Below are 25,623 nucleotides of genomic sequence, written 5' to 3'. Positions count from 1 at the left end.
GGACGTTCGTACACTGGGTGCTCATACTATACAGAACTTTCAAACTTTGGGTGCTTGGACAACATACATTCGCAAATTGATCGCTCAGACCCCAGGCGTTCGTACATTGGGTGCTCATACACTGGACACTCAAGCCTCAGGGTGCCTGGACACTGGGAGCCCTGTGATGGGCATTTGGACACTGATTGCTGATCTTTTGGGAGCTTGGACACTAGGCGCCCATACACTGAACTTTCATACATTGGGAGCTCACACTCTGGGCATTTCAACACTGGATACAGACTGTGTCCTCGCTCCATCATTCACTTATGGATAGGGGCAAAACATCCTCCGTATAGGAACCATGCCTTTCCAATGGCCTTGATACATTAGAAAAGCGCCTATTGCGCCTCTTGGCTCCAAGTGAATCTGAATTACTAGATGACAAATTATGTACATCTACACGGACACCTTTCCAATGGAAATCCTCCGAGTCCTGGACTTCCAAATGACAGGCTCAGTTGAGGAAGCAACTACTCATGGGCAAACCCCTACGACCTCCCTTGGACTACAAGTTTCCTTCCTCTCAAGTGAGCAGGGGAGTTTAGCAGGTACCTTGGTCTAGGAGTGCCAGTGGGATGAATAGCCACCTCTTCTGAACATACTGCAATAGACACTACACTTACACTGACACCAACACCATTAAATTTGTCCATTAGGACTTTTAACTGAATCACTAATCTGGGATATGGTATTAACAAGGAGACTGAATTTACAATCTACATGAGCCTCTAAGCTGGCAATGACATTGGGCTTGTAAGAATGGGAGCCAGGGATTGGAGTAACTGGAAAAGTTGGAGGACAGGAGATAAGGGAAAAAGCATTCACAGGCATTGAAGGAATAGGTAAATCAACTACTACTTTTGGAGAATCCCCCTGACTAAATGAAGCTTTAGCTTCAGCCCTAGTGGCTGCCTTTCTCATTATCCCAGTCTTTACATTCTTCACAATTAACATCTGATGAACAAACTTGTCCTTTGCAAGAAGCACAAATCGAATGCCTGTTGTACTTCACCGACATATGTTGTCTTGCAGTCTTCACTGCAATATCTAATACTAGACACAGTAGTGTCTGACATCCAGTGAAAAAACAAATCCAATGAGCTGCTTAACAACCTGCTTAGTCATTGACCAGCAGAAATAAGTTGTCTGCTTTTGCTGTGTTATACCTAGTCTTTTCAGGTAGTGGACGGGGCAAACTGTCTACAAAAAAAAAAAAAAAAAAAAAAAAGTGTTATAGCAATTTTCAAATTTTGAGCAGCTGCACAAAGTAGAAATTTATACCTATGTAATTATTTGGTTAATTATTTGATAAGTTACTTACATAACTTGTTTTTCAAAAATTTAAATATCTTTCTGCTTCAAATTACTGCACTGCTAAAAGAGATTTCATACCAATGCATTTTAAAAGTTTCTTATAAGATAGAAAAGAATACCTGACTCAGCTGACACAAGCTATCTTGTACACAAAATTATATAAATTCTATCATGTCTACAGCAGTGCACTTTTTATCCTACCTTCGACTAAATTAAAATGACGATTATTTATTAGTGATACTTTCATTCAGAACATTTCCACTATGCTGAGCTCTGTAGAAAATACATTAAAAAGTAAAAAAATTTGATGGATTCATTTGTAACAAACGACGACCAAACTGGTGCTGGTTCTGATGAGTAAAATCAATACTAAAATCAAAATCCTTATAATAAAAAACCTGCAATTCAGAAATGCCAACTCTTTCGGACCTTATTGAAGCTTTACTAAATGACATATTTTGCTATAAAGCATTAGCACTGCGTGCTGTGACTAAACCTGACCACCACAACAAACTGCAATTTTTCCTTTTATAATAGATTTAAGTTAAATCAGCTTTTAATTCTTACAGTACTATTAAAATAGTCAGTTATAGGTAAGTTGGCATTCCAAATTATTCTCATACAGAAATATGGCCAGACAGACTAAAAGCATTCATTGTGCACTGTCAAATTGGTTTAAAGACCATTGTGGTTAATCTTTTCAACTATCCAATAAAACCTTTTATTATACAATTTGTATTCTCAAACAGTCAATTAATAAGAATGTATTCTCTAAAAGTAATTTATAACGGTGACAAATACCAATATTACCGGCAGATTGTTATATATTTTTGTAAGAAAAGCAGATATAGAAAATATTTGGTTGATATGAAAAGAAAATTTGTAGCAAAAACAATGAAATCTTTTCATACAGACCCATCACTCATATACTACAAACATTCACAGTCTTTGAATGGCCCAGACACTGCAGTCTTATGTCTAATAGACCAAAAAACAATAGCAGTAATATTGCATATGTGTCTACAGCAGATAATTGCCTCTTGATTGCAGGCTCCTGTTGGTTACAGCCTATTGTTGCCGAGTTTTCCTATTGGCAAAATCCAAACTCCAATTTGGGAGGAAGGTTCAAGTTGAAGAATGCAAGAAAGCTGATTGTGATAGGCAGGATAGATGAGATATATAAATTACAAGGAGTCAAAAAACCTTACAAAAAAGAACCATCTGAAACAACCATCCACTGATAATAAAAATGTGTACAAAGGTAAAGAAAATGTAAGCCATAAGTACCTAAAATAAAGTCCTCTGCAGTATTATAGGCTGTAAAGTTTTGTAATGTGTAATTTTTTTATTCCTTACTACCATACTTCAAATGTGATTAATTACAAAATTTAAAATGTCACGTTTGAACAAACAGTTACACCATGTACGTACTAAATATTTAACAGAATAAAAACGCAAACTGTAAAACAAAATTCACAAGGCAAAAACTTCAAACAGTAATCTGTGTATTTTCCAAAAGTAAAACTCAGAATCCCAGCCTCTCTTTCTACCCTTTCCATCTTTACCACCCCTGCCATCCATGACGGTCTGAAACTAGCCACTTTTACCCTTTTATCTTCTTATGGAATGTATCAACAACAAAGATAAACACTATTTGTTGTGTGAAAATCTCTTTGCGATATACAGCAAGAACTAAATCAGCATGCTCGTGCTGGGTCTGTCTTTGCTGTGCTGTTTCTTCAAAATGAAAACTTTGCTGACCAAATAAAAAAAATTCTGAGGAGGCCTCAACCTACAGAGATGATGCTGCTTCAGGTACATCTTCATTGGGTTAGCTCACATTCACCATTTGGCCTTAGTTCTTATTGAAGTTGTTCTTCTTCGACAAGGTTGTCTGAGTCCACAAGTTGTGGTCTGGGCTTCCAGTCCATGGGTGCATCACTAATTCCAGGCAAATGTAGAGTCCACTCTTATTCAACATGAGGGAATCTTCAGTTGTTACAAAAGAAACATCACCTGACCTGCTACTCTCCTAAGTCCAGGTATCCAAGAGATCCAGCGATGCAATTCCATCAGTTAGAGCAGTGCTATGGTTGGTGTCATTAGTGCAAGCATCAGTTGGTCACTGCCTACTGCTGCAGAGGTCATCCTATCATTATGGACACTACTATTGCTACTCTCTCTGCAGTTTAACTCAAACACTCTCAAGGTCCCAGCTGTGATCCTGGTAAGAGTTATCACTCCCAGTCCTCACTCTTGGAGCAATCTCAATTTCCATGGATGCTCAGGTCTGACTCCAGGAAAAGTAAATTGTGATCCTAGAAGTGCTACCCATACTGAACAACACCACAGCTGATGCCAATACGCCAGTATGCTGCACTAAACTCCTGAGTCTATGCAAGTGGTTATGATGTTATCTTCTGTGCTTCAATTTATTTGTATGATTTTATCGTGAAATATCTAGAGCATTGGTTATCTACCATGGCTAATGGCAAGCATAAAGCAAGCAATGATAGTGGTAGTGGTAAAAAACATCAAGCTATCTCATTAAAAACAAAAGCCTTTTCAATGACCTGAAGGCTAAAGCTGGTAAAAGCACTGAAGATGAAACACTTGCTGCAAGTCACGGGTAGTTTCACCATTTAAAAAAATGCAATACCTTGCATCAAGTGTCCATTAGTGGTGAGCCAGTGATCGGCAACAAAGCAGCAGCCAAAAAATTTCCTTAGATACTCTAGGAAATAATTGATAAGGAAGGTTATAAACCTCAGCAAATTTTCATTACTGATGAGACAGGCCTTTCCTGGAAAAAAATGCCAGAAAAAAAAGTACATCAGCCATGCAGAGATGACGATGCCAGGATTTAAGGTGGTGAAGGATAGGCTAACTTTACCACAGGGTAGCAAAGCATTGGGAGACTTGAAGTTAAACCTATCCTCAGGCATCGTGCATTAAATCCACAAGCACTGAAAAATACCAAAAAATTCTCTACCCATAATCTGAATGTCCAAGAGCAAAGTCTGGGTTACTCTTACTGTATTTGAAGACTGGTTTTTTTATCACTTTGTTCCCGAAGTCAAGCCGTGCTGCTGCAAGAATGGGATTCCTTTCAAGATTCTCTTAATATAGGATAATGCCCCTGGTCACCCACCACACATAGACGATCTCCATCCAGATTCTAAAATTGTTTAGTTACCCACTAACACAATTTCACTCATTTAGCAAAAAGATCAGGGCATAATTGCAAATTTCAAGAAATATTACACTTGTTGTACTTACAGGCAAGCATTAAAGGAGGCAGATAAACCACATGTTACCTTACATGACCTTTGGAATGGTTACAACAACTGTATAAAGAATACTGTTGCTGCATGACATGAGGTGAGTAATATAAACATGGAAGGTATTATGCCCACAGTTTGTAAATAGCTTCAGAGGGTTCAATCAAGATGAGGAGGCAAAGAGAATCCTTAAAAATCTTATTGACACAAGTGAAAAGTTACAGCTTGATTTAAGGGAAGAGGACTTTGATGAGCTGTTTGAGAACCATTCAGAGGAGTTGATGAATGAAGAATTAATGGAACTGGAAGAAATGCAAACAACAGACGACCATGACAAAGAAGAACTTGTTCCCTTATAGATATCTACAACAAAATTGATAGCCAATGACTTTTCTTTTATAGAAAAAGCACTGACTATTTTTGAGAATCAGAACCCTGATGTTGAGAGATTCTCAAAAATAGCAACAACAATCAATGGTGTGTCCAGTGTTATCATATTATTTATGAAGAAATGAAAAGGAAAAAAATGCAAACTTCTAGACAAATTCTTTAAGCCATGCCTTCAACCTCAAAAGCTTCTCCACCTCCACTAATGAAAAAACATAAATAGTACTGAACCTATTGATTTTGTGAATACCAAGTTGAACTTATGAACAAATTCGATATACGAACAGCTGTTAGGAGAGTAACTCATTCATAAATACAGGAGGATCTGCGTATGCAAAATAATACCCAATTAAACTTAAATAACTGACTCTATTGCTAACTGCTACAAAAGAAACATTGTCCTCAGAAGAAGATGCAGAGTAATCATACTTGAAAACAGAACATGAAAAGTAATTTAGAAAAAAATTATAAACCTGTTAAAGGATAGAATGTAACTGAAGATCACATAAAATGAAAACTGAGGTGAGAAGGATGAAATAAGTGGAAGACCTACTGAAACAAGGAATGAATAATAGTCTGGGAATTCTGCTCAGCTATTAACAGTGCCATGGACACATGAAAAGCAAAACAGTTAAATGCTATGTATAAAAGACTGCAGTATCTGGGACATTAGAAGACTGCAAATGTGGGTTGCATTTGAGTGGTAGGTTTGAGGTGAAATAAATAATCAGCCTGTTTAGCCATTAGTCATTATATGAATTTTAGAAGGATGAAAAATGTAAAAGCATCTTAACTTTTCACATATGATAAGAACATTTATTATAAATGAAGTTTCCAAAGTTTTGATGAGTGGTAAGCAGGTCACTTAATGTATCCGTAAGTGATAAAGTTTATTTCTTGAGAATTCTGTAAATGGATTCACACAGACATATCCTAAGAAATATTTTTGAGTTTTCCTTAGTATAAAAATGTGGAAATAACTAAATTTCAGCTTATTTTACATACTAATTTTAAAATGGCCCATTGTACATAAGCCAAAATCATCATACTGCTGATTTAGAAGTTTGATTACTTACTATTTGATATTTGACTGTTTAATGATGTTTACCACTTGCTAAGTGCTATTTAAATCATAATTATTAACTAGTTTAACTAGACCACTGGGCCTATTTTTTTTTAGCTCTCACTAGGCTGGCTATTTGCTGTTTAAAGCAGAAGGTATTGGACAGTGCTTTCACTCATGGGGATACAGGGATGCTATCTAGGGTTTTCTGGGCGGGGTGGCACAGTCCTGTATTTTGTAAAATTCCAATATAATTCCTGTAATACATTGCCCCTTCATCCTCCACACTATGTCCCTAAGGATTGTTGACAATGATTTTGCTAAGAAAAGAACAAAATCTCTTGCCATCAAACTGTTCTCCTCCTGCTGAAATTCTGCCATATGTCTTTGGATGGCTGGGAGGGCTGCTGAGGGTCAAAGATGCCAATCCAGGACCTCTGTGGATGGGGATTCAGTTTGTAAAACCCCTAAATTCTCCATATGTTTCTCATCTTGTTCTTCTAGCAGTATTTCTTGTGGGAAGATCAAGAGGCGGGGGCTGTTATGTCCAGAGGCCAATGGCCTTATTCCTGGGCTCCATCTGCAAGGAACGTGTGGTAGCATTGATTTTCAACCTCTAAATGACATCTGTCCATGATAAGATGTCACTTCTTGAAGGTTCTTCCCTTACTGAGGAAGCAGAGATCCAAGGCTGCTAATCACTGTACAGGCAGTCCCCGGTTAACAAAGGGGGTTCCTTTCCCGGCTGAGTGTTGATAAGCAAAAACTATCGTGAACCAGAATATCACAATAATTATGGTAATGAATAGCGTCCACGTACGATGCCAAATGCGCCAATCAGAGCCAATAAACCACTTCCCGATGCTAATAAAATACCTATCGGCAGTTTATTAAAACTGAAACGCTGTTAACCGATGCCGTTAATAAGCCTGGAGTAGCTTACCTAACCCCACTGCCACCACAACTATGGAAGCAATTCCAGTCTGCATTTCAGTATGGCTCTAGCTGTAGCTGCTCCCAAAACTCTCCATTGAAAGGGGATAGAGTATTTCTTCCTCTCTTCTTTTAAAATCCCCTTCAAGTTGGTAACTGCCATAACCATCCCAAAGGATGAAAGGTGGTTAAGTGGATTCCTGTTACTTGGCATGGGGACAGATTCTGCACTAGGTTGATCCACTAGGTAGACAGGCAGCAGCGTAGTCTATACCTCAAACAGTCTAATTCATAAACCACATTGTTTGGAAAAGAACACTCTAAGGGAGCCAACTTTTGGTACAAGTACTAACTGTTTTTGGCAGAGAATATAACTGGTTCATGTGAATACAGTTGAACTCCACCTATTCACAGTTCTGGATTTGTGGACTCACCTATTCAGATTTTTGTAAGGAACATATATTACTAATTATAAGTATTAGAAATGTAATCATTATTATTTTATCTTTATTTTCTGCATTAGTGAAATGGTATAGGCATTGTTCACTTACGTCATAGGATGACAAATGGCAGTAGGGAGTCAAATGTAAATAGTGGAGTGTGGATGGGAGAGACACTTTGTTGTGGTTGTCTGGTAGAGAGAGCTCTCTTATGTACAGGTTGTATATTGTGGGTTGTAAGTCTGTTTTGTGGTTTGCTGTAAGCTGGATTACACATGAAGACCAATGTGAATAGGTGGGTAAATTGCATAATTGTAGCATTTTGGATGTGTTATGCTAGGAAATCAATTCAACTGGTAGGAGAGTGTGATTCGTTAAAAAATGGATAGATCCAACGGTAAACTTTGGGAGATACAATGGAGAAAAGACTGTCCGAGATTTAGCACAATACAGAGGGGCTATAAAGGATGAAGGTGACAAGTCAAAGATTGGCCTGTGGTGTGTGGAGAAGAAGTGAAATATCTGGGGTTAGAGATAAGAATGAGCTCAAAAGGAAAAGCTTTAGAAGTAACAGAAGATATAGATAGAGATAAACTTAAGGATAAAGAGGGTTCAAAGCTAATTCTATCCAAACTCGATGAAGTGTATATAAAATACACTAATGGAAAATACAGTAAAATGAAAAACCATTTTAAAATAGAAAGAGAATCTAGTGAAAAGATGAGAGATTTTAGAATTAGGTATAAAAAGGCTGAAGCAGTGCTGTAAAGCAATAGGGAAAAGCATGCTTAAAGGTGAAGCAAGGGGTTTTCATGTATTAAAACATGCAAATCTCACAAAAAATAAAAAACAAATGGTAGTATGTAGCAGCTTATGGTCCAGGAAAGTTTGAATATAAAACAGTCACAGATAATGAAAAGAATATTTGAGGGATTAGGGGATAAAGAAGGAGGGGAATAGGGGGGGCCAAAAGGCTATGCAAATTCCAGGAGAGAGAGGGAAAATCAAAGATATCAGAGAAAATGCAATAGAGATAGAGGTGAAAGAAATCCTATAAATAAAAGAAAGTAACATTATGTGCAATATGCAAATCAGAATGGCAATAGGCTAGGAATTGTCCTGAGAATTTTCAAAATCAGAAGAAAACAGAAATGACAAGTTTATACATATAGAAGTTTATAAAATTGAGAGAGAATCTTCGGAAGAGGTTGATGCAATTTTAGACATAGGATGTAAACTGACAGTTTGTGAGGAATCGTGACTAGCAAGCATTGTCATAGGTTTGAATCAGGAAGAGTTGAGTGGAGTGATGGTTTGAGAGAGAATGAAAAGGAGGAAATAAAAAAGTTACTAATAGATTTGATTGCAAGTTGTGAGCTATGTAAACAATACAAAAGAAGCCCAGCTAAACCAGTTTAGTGGGATTTTCTTAAGAGTAAAACATTTAATGAAGTTGTAGCAATGGATATGGGAGAGATAGAAGAAAGTGCTTGGTAATGGTAGATATGGCAACATGGTATTGATAGGCTTTTTGGATAAAAGAAAAGAAACCAGAAACTGTTATAAAGACACTTTTTGATGGGTGGTTTATTATAAAGACACTTTTTGATGGGTGGTTTGCAATATTTGGAGCACCTTCTAAAATTTTATCAGACAATGGGGGAGAATTTCAAAGTGAAAAGCTATGGAGGAAGGCAGAAAGATGGAATATTAAAGTATTGGCCACAGCACCTGAAATTCCGTGGAGCAATGGAATGTGAGAGGACAGTAGGCATAATCAATGAAAGCTTAAGAAAGATGAAAGATGATGAGGAAGTGGATTGGTCAATAGCATTAAAATGGGTATTGAGTGCTAGGAACTGCTTAATAAATAATGGTGGTTTCTCACCTAACCAATTAGTATTTGCAAAAAACCCTTCTTTGCCAAATTTAATGGGCGAAGAGAGTTCAAGTCCTGCAAGCAGAGAGAAGGGTATGGAAGAAAGCAGAGTAAGGGATACACTGAATGCAATGCATATGGCCAGAGAAGTGTTTACAAAAAATGAGTATTATAATAAAATAAGAATTGCTTTAAATAAAAATGTCTGAGAACATAAATTTAAACAAGCAGTAGTGGGAGATGAGGTATTCTATAAGAGAAAATGAATAGAGAGGATCTGCTCAGGTAGTGGGAGTATCAGGTAAAAACATTAGTAGTAGTTAAACATGGGGATTCTCTAAGAGATGTACCCAGAATCCATGTTACTAGGATTCAAACACTATCACTAGAAAAAGAAAAGATATCTAAAATAGTTGAAACACATTCTGTGATGGATGAATCCTGTGCATCAAAGGAAGGGAATATAGAGGGGCAGGAAGGAAAGATGATAATGGGCTGGAGAAAGAATGCAGATACAGAAGAGGTTATAGTATAGAAAGAAATTTGGCAGAAGAAAAACTGGAAGATGAAGGGGAAAGTGAGGTAATAGAAAGTGATTAATAGAAGATACCCAAATTCAAAAAGGGAAATAGAGTTAGAACTATGAACAAAAATACAGGACAAAAGGAGTTAACAGAGTACTATAGATCAGTGGTAGGACAGTTGAACTGGTTATCACTACATACCATGCCAGAGATATCATATGATGTTAGTAAATTAAGTAAAGCTTTTAAAGAAGTATCGACTCAAGATCTGAAAAAGCCGATAAAAATAGTGAGTAAAACTAAGAACATAATGGAAGAAGTGATAAGTGAGTTAGAGGAAGAAAAGATTTATTGGGAAGCCAATGCAAATGCTTTATTTGGGAATATTGAAGATGGTCATACACAAATGGGTTAACACAAATGGGTTAACAAGAGAAGTTCCATATGGTGGAAATCCAGAAAATCCAGAAAAGTAGCAAAGCCCACTGCTGAACTAGAAGCTCTGAGGGTGGGGGAGGCCATAGAAGGATTGATATATTTCAAACACTTGTGGGAAAAAATAGTAGGAAGGAGATAATTAAAAGCATTGGTTAAAACTGATAGTAAAACACTAATGACTGCAATAAACTCAAGTACAGGCAGTCCCCAGTTATCAGTGGACTCGGTTAATGGCAATCCGGTTTTATGGTGCTTGTGACTGCCTGTACTGGAGTAAGTAGTAAGAGATTAAAAACTGATATTGCAGCAATCAAAGAAAGAATAGAATCCGGAGAAATAAAGGAGGTGAGATGGTTAAAAAGAAAACATCAAATATTGATTACCAAAGGAGTTTCATGGGAAAATATTAGAAATTATGTAGAGGGTAAAGAAATGGAGAATAAAGATTAGAGGGGATTGGGATGAGAAGAGGTTGGAGGGGAGAGAGGAGATAAGTGTGATTACATATGTTTTAGAAATGCAATCATTATTATTTCATCTTTATTTTGTTTTTGTTAATTATTTCATCTTTATTTTGTTTTTGTTCATTTACAAAATGTATAAAAAGTACATGTTTAATTTTGTAAGATACTTTTATAAGAAAACATTCTTTATGTTTAAAAGTCTATTCATCAGTGTAGTGACATGATAGGAGGTAACGTCATAGGACGAAAAATGGCAGTAGGGAGTCAAATGTATACAGTGGAGCATGGATGGGAAAAATGGTTAGTAGTAGTTGTCTGATAGAGAGAGCTCTTTCATGTTAAGGTTGTATGTGGGTTGTAAGTCTGTTTTGTGGTGTTTTGTAGTCGTAAACTGGATTACACAAGAACAACGTGAACAGGTGGGCAGATTGAATAATTGTAGCATTTTTGGATGGGTTACGCATTCCCAGCGAATACCAAGGGTCAACTGTAGATTTCTAGGTGGAGACTGTTGCTTGTTCATGTGCTTATATCTTAGCCTGTAGCTTGTTCATGTACCTATATCTTCTAGCTGAGAATGTAGCTTGTTTATGTGCCCAGAAGATATTAATGATAGTAGGAAAGCAGTTTTAGTAGATCAGTATCAAAGGAATGACTCTTGAAGAAGTTCAATAGACACCCAGAGCAAAGTATGGAGAGTTAAGAAAAGGCCAAACTTGGTGAAGCAACTGCAAGGCAGCTCCTTCTCAAAGTATTAGAAGAACTTACTTAGAACCAGTTCCTTCACTGTTCTGTAACCTATGTCAGTAAAACATTATAGCTTCTTCTAAAGACACAGATGGAAAAGGCCTTCTGAATTGTGGGGGAAAAGACGTTGGTGCCATGCAGAGCACACTGTAAGTGGCAACTGCATACAGAGCAAATGATGTGTCAATATCATTCTGAACTTGTAATCTGATGGCTTTGGCTTAGGTGTGCTTTGCCACTGACTTTGCCGGGGATGTTACTCTGATTCACAATTTTTCTAATCTTCATGCAAATGGGTTTATGTACAGTCACACATTTTGGAACAAAAATTCTGGTAGGTAACTCTTTACAAACTGATTGTACAACACAACAGAGAGAGAGAGAGAGGGGGGGAGAGAGAGAGGAGAGAGAGGAGAGAGAGAGAGCGAGAGAAGAGCGAGAGAGAGAGAGAGAGAGAGAGAGAGAGAGAGAGAGAGAGAGAGAGAGAGAGAGAGAGAGAGAGCGTGCCAGTGTGACTCCAACTCCAGTCAGTTTGAACAATTTTACACTGGAAGGTCAAATCCATTAGTTATCAGTGTATTCCACATACATCAAACTGACTTTTGTATGTATAGTTATTGCATTCATTCATAACTTATGTATTAACTAATAATAAAAAAATATACCCATGGTATATTTTTCCAAAAACAAGCCACACGGCATACTATTACGTACCATGCGTGTCAAATTTCAACAAAACTTATATATGATAAACAAAATCATAGGGCATGATAAGACGATAAAAAAGTTACTAAAAATTTTTTGAATTAGAATATAACAATACCACATACAAATCTGCATCATAGTACAGTCAACCTTTTTAAATTTCAACTATCAAAAACTGCATACAGAACATAATTACAATGCACAAACCTAAAGTAATATATTCCTATGCTTTGAAATTCAGAGCCAAAGAAAACTACCTAATGAAAACTTTCTGTTCACAAAGAAAGCATAAATCAAGGAACTTCAAATCTTATTCTTGTTATATTCAGTCATTCAACATACACTTTATGTTGTTCAAGTTGTATTGGATATGTACTGTAAACTGGGAAATTTTTGTTAAGTTATTTTCATGACTTACAAAGAAAATCTAAGTTTATATTAATCTGAATTTTTAATCTGTGGTAGGTCAACGAAAATATAAATCATCACTCTTGATATTGCACTGTTTTACCACCAGCTGCGTCTTATTTGTGTGAGGTGTATAAGTACTATACGTATATAGTTCACAAAGTCTCCCTTCTTTTCAAAAACATCTAATCCCTCATTTGAAAGTGCAACCAAGAAACTGAAAATGTTTTAAAATAACTTCTACAGTTGGATATATTTATATTATTATAATACAAACAACTTTAATTTTAGTAACTTTGTAACTTGATTGTAACTGTCACTCATCAAAAAATTTATTGATGTACAGTTATCCCCCTTGGCTTAAATTTGCAAATTGTGAGTCACATTAAATTCATATTTGTTTGTAAATACTAAAAGTTATAGTTAATACATAATTCAAAACTATTCAGATTTAATATCCATACTATTACCCCATAACCAAGTGTATGCCAGGTACATTCAACAAGTCTTTAGTGATACTCTGAACAGACTTCAAACCTCTACAATTCAAATAGTACGTATAAGATAAAGATTACTTTTTTGCCAGTGGATAATTTGTTATAAGTTTGTCTCTAAAACAAATTGATATAAGTTTGTTATATCCATTATCCTATAAGAAGGATTCAGGTAAGATCTTCAGAGTCATACCTATCAACTATCCTTACAAAACTTGTGGTAGTTTATTATCCATGCAAATTCCTACCATGATAATAGCTCAAGTAAAACTGCTGAAAAATTTCTAAGATTAAATATAATTTTCATAAAATCATAGAATTGCAGGCCTGTAATCAACATCTTTATGAAGTAACTCCATCAGAATTACAATGATCTTTAGCAATATACCAATTAATATTTATCAATCAAATATTTAAATAATATAAATCTCTTGCTGCTTGCACTATAAAAAAATATGGTTACAAAAAAATATAATTTAAAAAATCTAGCTCCAATGAAACTTTTAACTTTGGTGTAAATTATCATGTGACTGAAATCTGTGCCCTTACCAGAGGTTGCTGAAGACCTATGTTTTACTTTCCTTCTCTCTAAGGAGAACTCTAACAAATAAGGTCCTGCATTTCAGTAGTTATCGTGGCATCTATAATATCATTAGATATTTCTAAGGCACCTTTACAATGGTGTTACTATAATACCTTTTCCTCAAAAAGTAAAAAAAAAATCCAGTTCTCAATACACAGAAAAAGCTACATAAACATACTTCAATTCTATAAATTAAGATAGTTCAAGTGGACCATTTTTCATGTTAATTACTCAAATTTAATAATATTCCCATCAAAAGTGATGCCCCTCTCCAAGACTACTCTTGAGATTCTTAACAATCAGCCTACAAATAAAGGATCTGGATGTTACTATTGTTATCCAGAGAACCGTGGTGGCTTAGTGCCAAAAAAGTTAAAGAAATTAATTTTTTACATCGTTCGTTACTAATGCTTGATAAAATTTTGTTAAAATGAAATCATGCCTGACACTTCATTTTTTCATAAAACGAAATCATGCATAATCACCATATCAAGAGGACCCCTGGTTTTCCGCCATAGCATACCCAGTGTAGTCGTATTTGTTCAAGCTCATGGCAATACTAATATTTTAGGAATAGTGTTTCTGATGTACTCACCTTCCAGATGTCATGCAACTTAGGAAAGGAGTGGGGGTCTGCCTTTTTAATAAGGGACACTAAAATTATTCTCAGCCCATGTAGCAAGAATGGTTTGTTTGTGCTCAGGTGTAAGAAAATTGGACTCATTGGGATGTTGGCCATGACCTCTAGGTAAACCCTACATGCTTGAACCGGGCATAATATTTTATCTGAAAAATTGAGTCCCCTTATTAAATTAGGATTTTTCTCTTTAAAGGGTTCTCATTCTTGGCCAGGAATGATGGGCCGGGGGACAATAATAAATTATGGTTAGCATCTTAGCTGTGTGAGTACTGTGTCAATGTCCCTGTCTAAGAGCGGCCAGTTCACTAATGCAAGCTCCTAATGCCAAAGCAGTCAAGAAGATCACTTTTTGCAGCATCTGAGTTGTAACTGTATCAGGTCTATTGAATGAGGGGTTGATAGAAGACTAAGCACCATATTCAGGGATCAGGTCTTTGCAATGCAAAGACTGGAGAAGTGAAGTAACAATTTCTATGTTAGAATCAAACGCTAATCCTTAAAGCAAGGGTTCTGACAATGCTGTCTTGAATGCAATGATTGTTGTATCAGCAAGGCACTTAACTTCAAAGAGATATATATAAGAAAATGTAGAAGTGTTTCAACAGAGAGATCTCAACTGAGCTCTCAACAAAGATATAAATCTAACCATACTTTCCATACAGATTGGTACTGTCAAAGAGATGATGTCCATAGTTTCTGCAATAGGTACTTAGCAATGTTGGATGAATAATTTTCACAGCATACAAGATTTTAAAAATTCCACACGAGGGCCTTGGCTCAGAAAGGACACATAGACAATTTCCCTCCATCTGTCTAGGGTTGAGCAGTGGACAGTATGTAATGGAACTGAATTCTTTGCCCGTTGTTGAAACAATAGGAACCTTAAAAATCTGGGACATTGGACGAGAAAGGTATATCGTCCTCCATTTGTTCCATTCTTGTAGGAATACACCACCTGTCATCATTGATATTATTTGCTCATATCCCACACAGGAATTATTAAAACTTTCAAACCTTAAAGAGAGCATATTATTTCTTATGTCACGTAATTTAAAACTGTGAATTTTTATTTTGGTATACAAACCATACGCTTTCCTGATGGACCTGAAAGTCAAACTCATTAACTATAGCGTAAAGCCACTATCAGGAAGTCTGCTTGTTTTTTTATTACCCCAACAGGAGTTTCATATTTTGTATTTGTGTATATACACAAATATATACACAGGGGTTTCATATTTTATATTTGTGTATATACACAATTTATCCTAACCATGTTACCATGACCTCACTCTTAATTTGCTGACTGTCAAGCACTAATTTAACTGCCATTACTCATTCCATAACCTCTGCACTTCTATCAGTAGAGGCCCATATGCAAGTTACCCCATTTTCTTTGAACACAATTTTACAAACCTGTACAGTAACCAGTTTAGTCAGTGTCTAAGTCCCTGACATATGTTTGAATAAAAATCTACATTCCCTTAATGGAACTTCTTTAATTTCATGCTATAACCTGCCGGTCCATGCATGAATAAAACACAACTCTGTTCTTTTCAACTAGTCTCTGTACTTGACGACGACCATTGTCGCCAATAGCACAACCTTCCTATATCATTACAAAGCGGGCGTATTCTGCTGACTTCTCCCACAAAACTATGCACTCTGAGTGCCATCTCCCTGTTTGTTTAATTACACTGGGATTCAACTAAAACTTACCATGAGTGCCACCTTCACTAGCACTCCCCCACTAAGTACCGCCTAGTGCCACAAACATTCATGTGAACAAATTGAAGTCCCACAGGACCAACAATTAGCTTTTCATCCTCTTTCCTATACTGCTTTCTTGGCCCTTCTTTCCTACCTTCAGCCTTGATGGCCCCATAGATCTTGGCGCTCACCAATCTGGTAAATTCTGTCCAGACTGTAAGGACAAGTATTTAACAGCCTACCTCGCCCACAAAACCATGACTTCCTATGCCGAACTTTATCAAACCTTCCTAGAAATCGGACAGGATCTGGCTTAAGAGAAGAGGTCCTGACAACTTGGATTGATGCCCAAGTAGCTAAAGTTCAACAGGATTAAGCAGCCAGGGAGGAGAGAGAGAAAGCAGAGAGAGAAGACAGGGAGGAGAGGGAGAGACTTGAGCTAGAAGCACAGGACACCTATGAGTTGGCTCTTGAACAGGCTCGCCATGACAATGCCATGGCACTTGTCCATGTCCAACATATGGCTGAGAACCCTACTCCACCTACACCCCAGTCCACACTAGCCAGCATGAGCACACTCATCCAGAAGTGGTCAGACACTGAACCTGACACATGGCTGGATCATGTAGAGAAGTTCGAAAATTTTACATCCACAGCAACTGACATTATTTTAATTCTAAACAAACATATGGGTGGAAAGGGTTTAGTTGAGCTTCGTGCTTTGACATCCATGGAACATGATCTTACATCAGTCAGGACAGCTGTCAAAAGCTTGCAAAATAACACCTGAACATTGGAGATGATGCTGATGTAGCTTGACCAAGGAAATAGGTCAGTCATCTTGGATTGGACTTACTACAAAGGTAAAAATTACAATTACGTCACAACTCTTGAGGATCTCTCCGAGCGCGTGAAATTGGAGGATTTCTTCCATTATGCTCCAAGCGCATTAGCCACCTACATATATGAGAAACACCCTACAACCACTGCAGAATGCTGTTGACTAGCTGATGATTAGGAAACTCATCACCAGCAACACAGTACTATAGGAAAGAAACTTGTACCTTCTCATCAGCCCATCCTCAGCCCATCTTACAAATGGGCACCAATCTGAATCCCTTACTTGCAATCACTGCATGCAAATCGGACATAGCACTGAGCAGTGTCACTTTAAACCAGGCAATACAAAGTCAGAAGACTTAGCCTACCATTACCCCAATGAGCCCAGATGATACAATGCTTCCCCAAACCAGCAGCAAACCTGCTCCCTCTAACAGAACAGTGCCACCCAGAGACTACAGTTGAAACTTTTGCACTGCATGTAATGTTTATGGACATTCCATCTTATGGATGAAGTGCCTAAGCAAGACCGCTACAACTGCCATTGCCTTGGTGGTAACCACTCCCTCATCCTTAAGCCCTCCAGCCAAAGGTCCTATCACTGTGGCACCTCCCAGAAGTAACTACCATGCATGCCAAGACAAACCTTTTGATGGCCCTGGCACACAGATCTCTTTCATACGAGATGACGAGTCTGCTTCTGGATGTAAAAGCATGTTGGCAATTGGTTGAAAAGAGTGATTGCTTGACATCCACTCAGTTGAGGCTGTTGTATTCCTTGACAGAGAGTCTGCTATTACCCTGTGAGGTGAATTTGTAGACAAGTGCCATTTTTTTGCCTGAGCGATCTGAAGGATGGGTAACATTACTGCACTGAGAGGAGATGATCCTGAGCCTGACCTCTTGATGCAGGTCACAGCAGTCATACTGTCTAATACCAACAAAATGTGGGTTCCTTTTGGAGGTTTTAATATTTGGGGGAACAGAAAGACAGCCATCAGCTCCAGGAAGTTGAAATGACATCTCCTCAGACCAGGTGACCACCTCCCTGTACCCTGACGATCCCCTTGATGGCCTCCTCAACCTGTCAAGGAGGAATCTATGTGTATTATCATTCTTAAAGACAGAGGAGTCAGGGTGACCTGTTTTGCCAGACCCCTTCCAGGTCCACAGCTGGAGTATCTTCCCACCTCTTTGACTCCTCAGCTCTCAGGCATCTACTGCTACTAATTTTGTAAAAGCTCTTGGAGCAATGTTTAACCCATAGGGAATGACTTTGACTCTGTACGTTTCCTTTCCCACCAGGAACCCTAGGAAGGGTCGAAAGGGAATGGCAATGGGGACACGCCACTATGCATCTTTCAGATCTATAGAAACAGTCCAGGTCCCTTGCAGAATGACTGAACTTACTTGGGTAACAGTAGTCATCCAAAAAATGTGGCAAACAATGTGTTTGTTCAAGCCTGATAGGCCAAGGCTCACCCTCCATTCAGAGGAATACTTCTTGGGGACACTAAAGAGGCATACTTGGTGGTGAATATATGCATGTTTCTCAATGGCCTCCTTAAAGGGCCTTCTGGATATAATCTTCCAAGGAGGGGTCTGGTTTTTGGAAAAACCTCCTTAAAGAGAGAGGATGAGACCATTGCATGTAATGCAATTCCTATTGGGCTCACCTCCTTCCTTGCCTTTAATAGGCATTCCAGGAGTTGCTTTTCATTTCCCCAGTATGAGCATTTTTGAACGCTTCGAAAGGGGTGTTTTTGCTGCTGTTGACCTTTCTTCTGTTGTTGAAAGGATCCTTTGGGAGATGACTGAAGGCTTGTATGACTCCAAGTTATAATGAACTTTCTTTGGTTTAGGAAGAGAAAAATGTCAATTCCTTTGCTTCCCATATTCCCCTCTTCCTACGAGAGTGTACCATTGTACAATTCTGCTGTCAGGTCATTCACTGAGTTGAGCCACAATATTCTGCCACTGGCTCTTATTTCCAGTCAACACAAAATTTTGAAAATCTGCCTCCACATGGTTAATTGTTTTAAAGGTGAAGGGACAGAAGGCTGGGGCTACACAGTGAACATATTGTTTCTCTAAAATAGTTATAGAACTCCATTTTCAATTAACTTGGTGAAAGGTTTCTTCTATGGCTTTTAATGCTATACTCATAGGTAGGATAACCATTTCCTTCGGTGGTTTTTCAATGCCTGCTGAAGGAGGGACTAAGTGCCATTCTGTATTAAGAAACGCTACTCTGTCTCAAAATTCTACATATTCAACTTCAATCATATTTTCTTTTCATTAATAAGGTGTTTACCATCAGGTGAAGATACACATAGAGGCATTGCACCATGGGTTTTCAATATCAGCAGCAGTTATTGGAGCCCCTAATATCCTTTGATTTAAAGTTTTGTGGCCCAAACTGTACATATTATTGCTACCAGTTGGAGCTCTAATACCTAATTCTACCTGGGCAGACTGTGCAGCCACTTTATTCTTTTGCTTAAAGGCTGAGACCTGGCAGCTATACTACGCCTGTCTGGCAACAAAAGAGAAGAAGTCCAGGATGCTTCACTATACCCCTCAGAAGATACAGAAACTTCAGACGGGGTTAAGAGACCTTATTATGATCCCGATCAGTATCTGATTGCTGCATGGGAGACAGATTTTCTTCTGAGGTATCTCTCTTATGTACAGCGGAGGGTTATGTCCCTGGTCCTTCCGGGTTCAGCATGGCAGTTTCAGTGGCAATAACCACTTTATGTTCAATAAAAGGGATTTCTGTTCTACATCAGAGAAGTCAACCGGGGAGGTACTAGGAACCAATGCTGTCAGGTATTGGCCCAAACACTGGTTCTGCTTGGAGAGGGAGGGAAATATATTTTGCCAGAGTTTTGCCAGAAAGATGTCTTCTCCTAAACCCTTACTGAAACCTACGATGCAATGAGACAGCTTAAAGGGTGGTATGAGCCGTACCCACTGGAGAAAAGCAGACTGAGGAATTAGCTGCAGCACACATAATTTGTGGGTCTTGCATCATAATAGTGGCCCTGTAGTGATATAAAGAACAAGTATTTATTAGAAACTATACTTCAACATACTACAGATTAACTTGGCCATAAGTGTGTAGCTCATAAAATCTGCCTTAGAAGAAAATTTTTGAATGTTACAACACTCAATTAAGATAAAGCGTTCCCATACTAATTATCCGTAATAACTTAGGCAGTACAACTAAAATACAATAGGGTAACTTGGGCAAAAGTATGTTGCCATACTTCTGTATTGTACTGTTAGGCATCATAATGTTGCACCACTTAATTATGACAAAAGGTAATTTAATTTGTAAATGTATATGTTTACCAGGTCTAGGCTACTCACAAGCAGCAGGTAAAGGTATAAGCTACATAAGAAAGTAATTCAATGAACAATTTTTGCCAATATTAAAATTTTTTAATAAACTGGGTAAGTCTCTTATGTGAAAGTGTATAAGTTTATTAATCACATAAGAAAACAGACATCATACATACGTTTTCTTAATGACACAACTATTGGCAGATCAATATCCAATAAAAGTAGATCTGCAAAGGAAAACGTGATATAATTTTATACAAGTTCTCTGATATTAATGATAAAAGGGGAATATTATCCAAAAAAAACTATTCAGTCAAGTAATTAAGTACTATTTACCATACAGTAGTACCTCAGGATACGAAATTAATCCGTTCCGAAGCGGCCTTCGTAACCTGATTTTTTCGTATCTATAACCCCATTTTACATGTAAATTGCCTAATTCGTTCCCAGCCCTACAAAAACACCCCAGTAAATTTTATAATAAAGCTAAATTGACCAATAAACAATGAAAAATACAACAATTTGGACCATTCAATACCTAACTTAAACTACATATACTACTAATATGTACCACATACCTGTAAATAAAGTGTATTAGTGTACATGGTACAAGAAATACTGTACGCACATATGTACGTATGTAGTAAAATGTGGAACCTTACCTTTTGAGTGAGGCGATCTCCGAAAGTGGCGACAGAGGAGGAGGAGGACAAATGGCAGAAAACTTGAACACTTTAACTTTAAGAAACACATTAAAAAATGACAGGAAACATTAAAACTAAACTTTACGAAACACATTTACAAATGGCAGAAAATGTTAACACTTAACTTTACAAAAAACTTGAAATTAAATTTTTTTTTTTTTTTTTTTTTATTTTTTTTTTTTTTTTTTTTTTACATTTTTTTTACTTTTTTATATTTACGTTGTTTACAAAATTTCAATTTTTTCACCACTGAATGGATGCCAGTCCGTTTACGGAATTTATCAAACCACCCCTGAGAAGCCTTGAAGTCTGGGGTTGGCGTTGATGTCCCTTCTCCTCCGTCGTCTTTGGCCTGGGCAATCAGATCACCAAAAATAGCGCTGGCCTCCTGGCAGATTGCCGTCTTGGTTATCGTATCGCCAGCGATTTCTTTGTTCTCAATCCATACAAGAAGCAGCCTCTCCATCTCATCATGCACGTGGCTCCTCTTGTTGAACAAAATAGTCAACGCCCTGGGAAGGTGTGGCTGCTTTGATGGCTTCCTTCTGCTTAAGAATGGTGCCATCGTCAACGGATTTCGGCCGTATTCCTTAGCGATCACACTCAACCGCATGCCAGCCTCATACTTCTTGATAATCTCCATTTTTGTCTCCATAGAAAGCATCCTCTTCTTTCCGTGAACTTAAGCAACTTTCTTGGGACCCATGACTATACGTACGTAATCAAGTTACTAATTAAGTTCTCACACAACATGATAAAGTACAAAACGAAATCACTTACACGAATTTATGTTAACAAACGAAATCGTATATGAACAAACGAATTCCGTATGCTTACGATAACGATGCTGCTACTGAGTGGCCGAAGAACGCCTTTACGTAGAGCACGATGGGAGAGATGCTGACCAATAGGAGAGCAGGATCTTACGGCAGTGACTAGCATCAGGAACCAATGGGAGAGTGGGAGGATGGTGGCGAGTTGACTCAGTTGGCGGCGCATGAGTTTTAAAATTGTTCTCGGTGGTTCGGGTGAATCTCGGGACTTTACAGTAACACCCTTTCGTAACCTAAATTATTTTCGTATGCAGAGGCAAAAAAATCTTCGTATTTGCTTTCGTGACTTGAATTTTTCGTAAGTTGGGACTTTCGTATGTCGAGGTTCCACTGTAATTAACCAATTGGCTTTACTTAACTAAGTACTACAATTGACCAATTGGTTTTACTTCACAACAAGGTTTGGGGGTTGAGCACGGTTGAAAACTGGATATGGTTCTTGTTTATGAGCAGTTAGGCTACTAGGATACAAATCAAAACAGAAAGTACCCCAGCATATCTACTAAGTTGCCCAAGATAACTACATACTATGATAAAAGGTCATAAATTACCACCAAGAACAACATTGTTTTAAAATTATTCCTTCAATATACATAATTAAACCTTGTTTGTCAACAACCCAAGATGGTACTGAATTCTTGCCTTGTGGGAGAAGCACTGGCTCCCAATGATAACAAAATAAATTTATCAGCCAAAAAATTTTGAAATCTAAAACTTTTCACTTGGAATTAAAGCCAAGCCCTGAGCTTCTGAATTTAGTTCTTCCATTATGACTAAAACATGATCTAGGAGTTTATGGTCAGATGACAGTTCATCACACACCTTACAAACACAGACCTGAGGAGTAATAGGTGAAAGGGTTTGGCATGGAGTTTCCACAATAGATGGCTGACGTGCAGGGCACTGTTGCTACATCCGCAGGTAAGGAATAGGAATTGAACCTAGGCAGCCAGAGTAGACAGGAGAAAAATCCCTCTCGTCTTGAGTCCTATTTTCCATCAGTATCAACATGCACTATACTGGCAAGGACAAACTAGAAGAGAATTCTTTGAAACTGGTTGGTCTATCTCAAGGAGCTCCACTACGAGAATAACTCCTTTGAGGATGAAAAGTGGCTACACTACAAAAATGCATGATATCTAGGAAATACTCAAACCATGAAAAATATGAACAAGTCCAAAATATTAATTCTTGTAGATGCCTAAGAGCTGGGGATCTTCCGAAATATGTGTAACCCTATTCCTACATGCTGACTGCCATTAGTATTTTAAAAGGGAATGCAGTGCCTGGGACCATTCCATGTACACAAAATTTGTTAATCATACGTAATGAGCTTGTTAAAATAATACTAACTAACTCAATGATGTACACTGATGAGTTCAGTAATCACAGAATCTTCACCAAATCCCCATAAAATTGTTAGAAAGTCTCCACTCTACAAAAAATAAAGTAATAATACTGAAAACCACATTTACAAAATACATTTCATGATAATTTTTCAACTCCAATAGCACTGTCTAAACTATGTTCTACAATCTGCAAGGCACTTGCATTAGAAAAGCAGTAACTATGGCTAAAAATAAAATGAGTACAAAACATTTTTAGTTTCTTTACTACAAAGACGTCTGAAAATTTAACAGACCCCAAATCATTATAAGATGCATGTTTCATATTTTTATCTTAGCAAGTGTTTATTGGCTGTCAAATATATTATCATTTACAGATAAAGTCTAACCTGGAGATTTTCATGTGCTTCAATTGTATCCCGTACACTGTGTTGGAGAACTAATATTCTAGCAGAACTCTCACGTTCAGCTGCCTCTAGTAGGCGAGATCGTAGCTGTTCCTCATGCAGTTGGCTCTGAATACAGAAAATTAATAAAAATTTATCAAATTCCTGGATAAAATTATCACACATATACATCAATTTTTGGGAAATCAATCACACTGATATGATATAGTAGTACACGAGTTTCTAACTTCTTGCAAAGTTGGTGATTATGCAATTGCAAGAGAAAGGTACTTTTTCCTCAAATTATCATTCTTCATACATTCTAGATGCCCCCATTGCTGTTTTTTTCTATGAAGCAACTATAACTTTCTTTTTTCATAGAAAACAGCAGAAAGACAGAATAACCTGAGAGGTTACTTGCAGCCCATCAGTTAAACCCCCCCCAGGGATCGTATATAGTATACGATCATGTATACCTTGGGGCAGAAGACAGGTATCGTAGATATATGATCAAGAACTCTTCAGATCACCATATAAGAGTGTGAGTGAGCTTAGAAGACCTCAGTCTTGTTCAAGGTGGTAAGGGGGAATGTGGTCACAAATTCCCATCCAAGGATATGTCGTAAATATTTTACAATAAATATGCTAAAATTTGTTCCTGGCTTAATTTCTTATTTTTTATGACATTGTTTGAGCTGTATGTAATTTCAAGTTGACAAAATAAAATTTTTTAAAAATATTAGAAAGAATGCTTAGAACTTCTAAAACTAGCATATTTTTCATGACTGTCATAAGGAAAAGAGGCCTGCAAGAAGTGAGAAATATGTAGTATTCACTTACAACTACCCGTGGAAGGTAGAGAAAACTTGCTCTTTCCATTAATGACTTTTTTTTAGTTTTTCTTTTAAATTGGCCATCCTTAAACGTAGGCAGGTCATGGGTGTAGTATGCATTATTGTATATTAGCCCAGACTGTGGGGGTTAAACCTAAAGAAACAACATCACAGCAACTTGTTAAGGGTTAACAAATCAAGTTTTCAAACAGAAATAAGATTGGTAACAATTGCTAAAACATAGCTTTAAGAAACTATTTCATACCAACCTTCAAATATGTGACTATATCTGTCCAATGTCGTTCACTTCTTGGAGTACCTTGATTTGATTTTTGGAGGGCACTATGATGAGCTGAAGCTACTGGTTTTGGTAAAGATTCTTCAAGTTTTGCCTCAATACTCTAAAGAGAAAAAATATGTAAGACAATTAATTATCAAAATTACTAAATCTATTAAAGATAAGTGAAAATGCCGGTTTTGAAATTCACTTTTTTCCTTGAAAAACCAAAACTGCATTTCATTACACAATATAACTATAAAGAAACACAGAACTTGCATATAAAAAAAATTTCACAGTTGTAAAGAACAGGTGAATCATAAATAATCAAATTATGAAGACTTCATCCTGAGTTTCCCCTCTAAGAGATTTATTTATGCTAACTGGAAGCAAGAAAATTGCTCTAATTTGAGTTCAGTACAGCATGATAAACTTCAACTGATTTCCAAATCTAAACATTGATTGCCATGGTTATATTTTATAATACAAATAGTAATATAAAAATACATACAATATTATTTGATGCAGCGAAGTAAGGTATAACTTTTTAAAAGATCTATGGAAATGATGCATATCTATTATGTTTGTATTTTATCATACAATACTAATTAAGTGAATATCACATAGGTTGATTTTATATCTCGTGAATGATGCAGCCCCCTTAAACTCAGTTCCAAAATTAGGCTTCAAAAGTCGCATGATGTGCGAGTATACATGGTACAATAGCAAGTGACTCGGTTTTTTGTTTAGAGTAAGTCAGTTGTGTGCAAGGAAAGGATCTAGCTCCAGGCAACCTGTAACCAATTAACAGAAACCCTGTCACAAGAGCCCATCACGCACATGCACAGCCAGGCAAATAGTTGCCAGATACCGCTTGCTGAGAATACTTCCATATATCCATCGTCTGAAACATTAAGGCAATTGATGCAATACTTTGTAACGTGACTGTACATGTTACATGCAATGATTTACCCATTTTCAAATATAAATATCAATGTAAACAGAAC

General features: G+C 37.2%; 1 protein-coding gene across 1 annotated transcript in view; it reads right to left on the bottom strand.

Moving 5' to 3' along the window:
* Positions 1-25,623, bottom strand: part of LOC135221665 (golgin subfamily B member 1-like) — a gene marked incomplete in the record, with an annotated part of 242,075 nt that overhangs the window by 44,791 nt on the left and 171,661 nt on the right. The window contains 2 exon segments of the mRNA XM_064259372.1: positions 23,510-23,635; positions 24,609-24,740. Of these exon segments, the coding sequence (XP_064115442.1) occupies positions 23,510-23,635; positions 24,609-24,740 (258 nt within the window).

The sequence above is a fragment of the Macrobrachium nipponense genome, chromosome 3 (genome assembly GCF_015104395.2).
Source record: "Macrobrachium nipponense isolate FS-2020 chromosome 3, ASM1510439v2, whole genome shotgun sequence".
In the NCBI taxonomy this organism is placed as follows: Eukaryota; Metazoa; Arthropoda; class Malacostraca; order Decapoda; family Palaemonidae; genus Macrobrachium; species Macrobrachium nipponense.
This window is presented reverse-complemented; position numbering and strand designations above follow the sequence as displayed.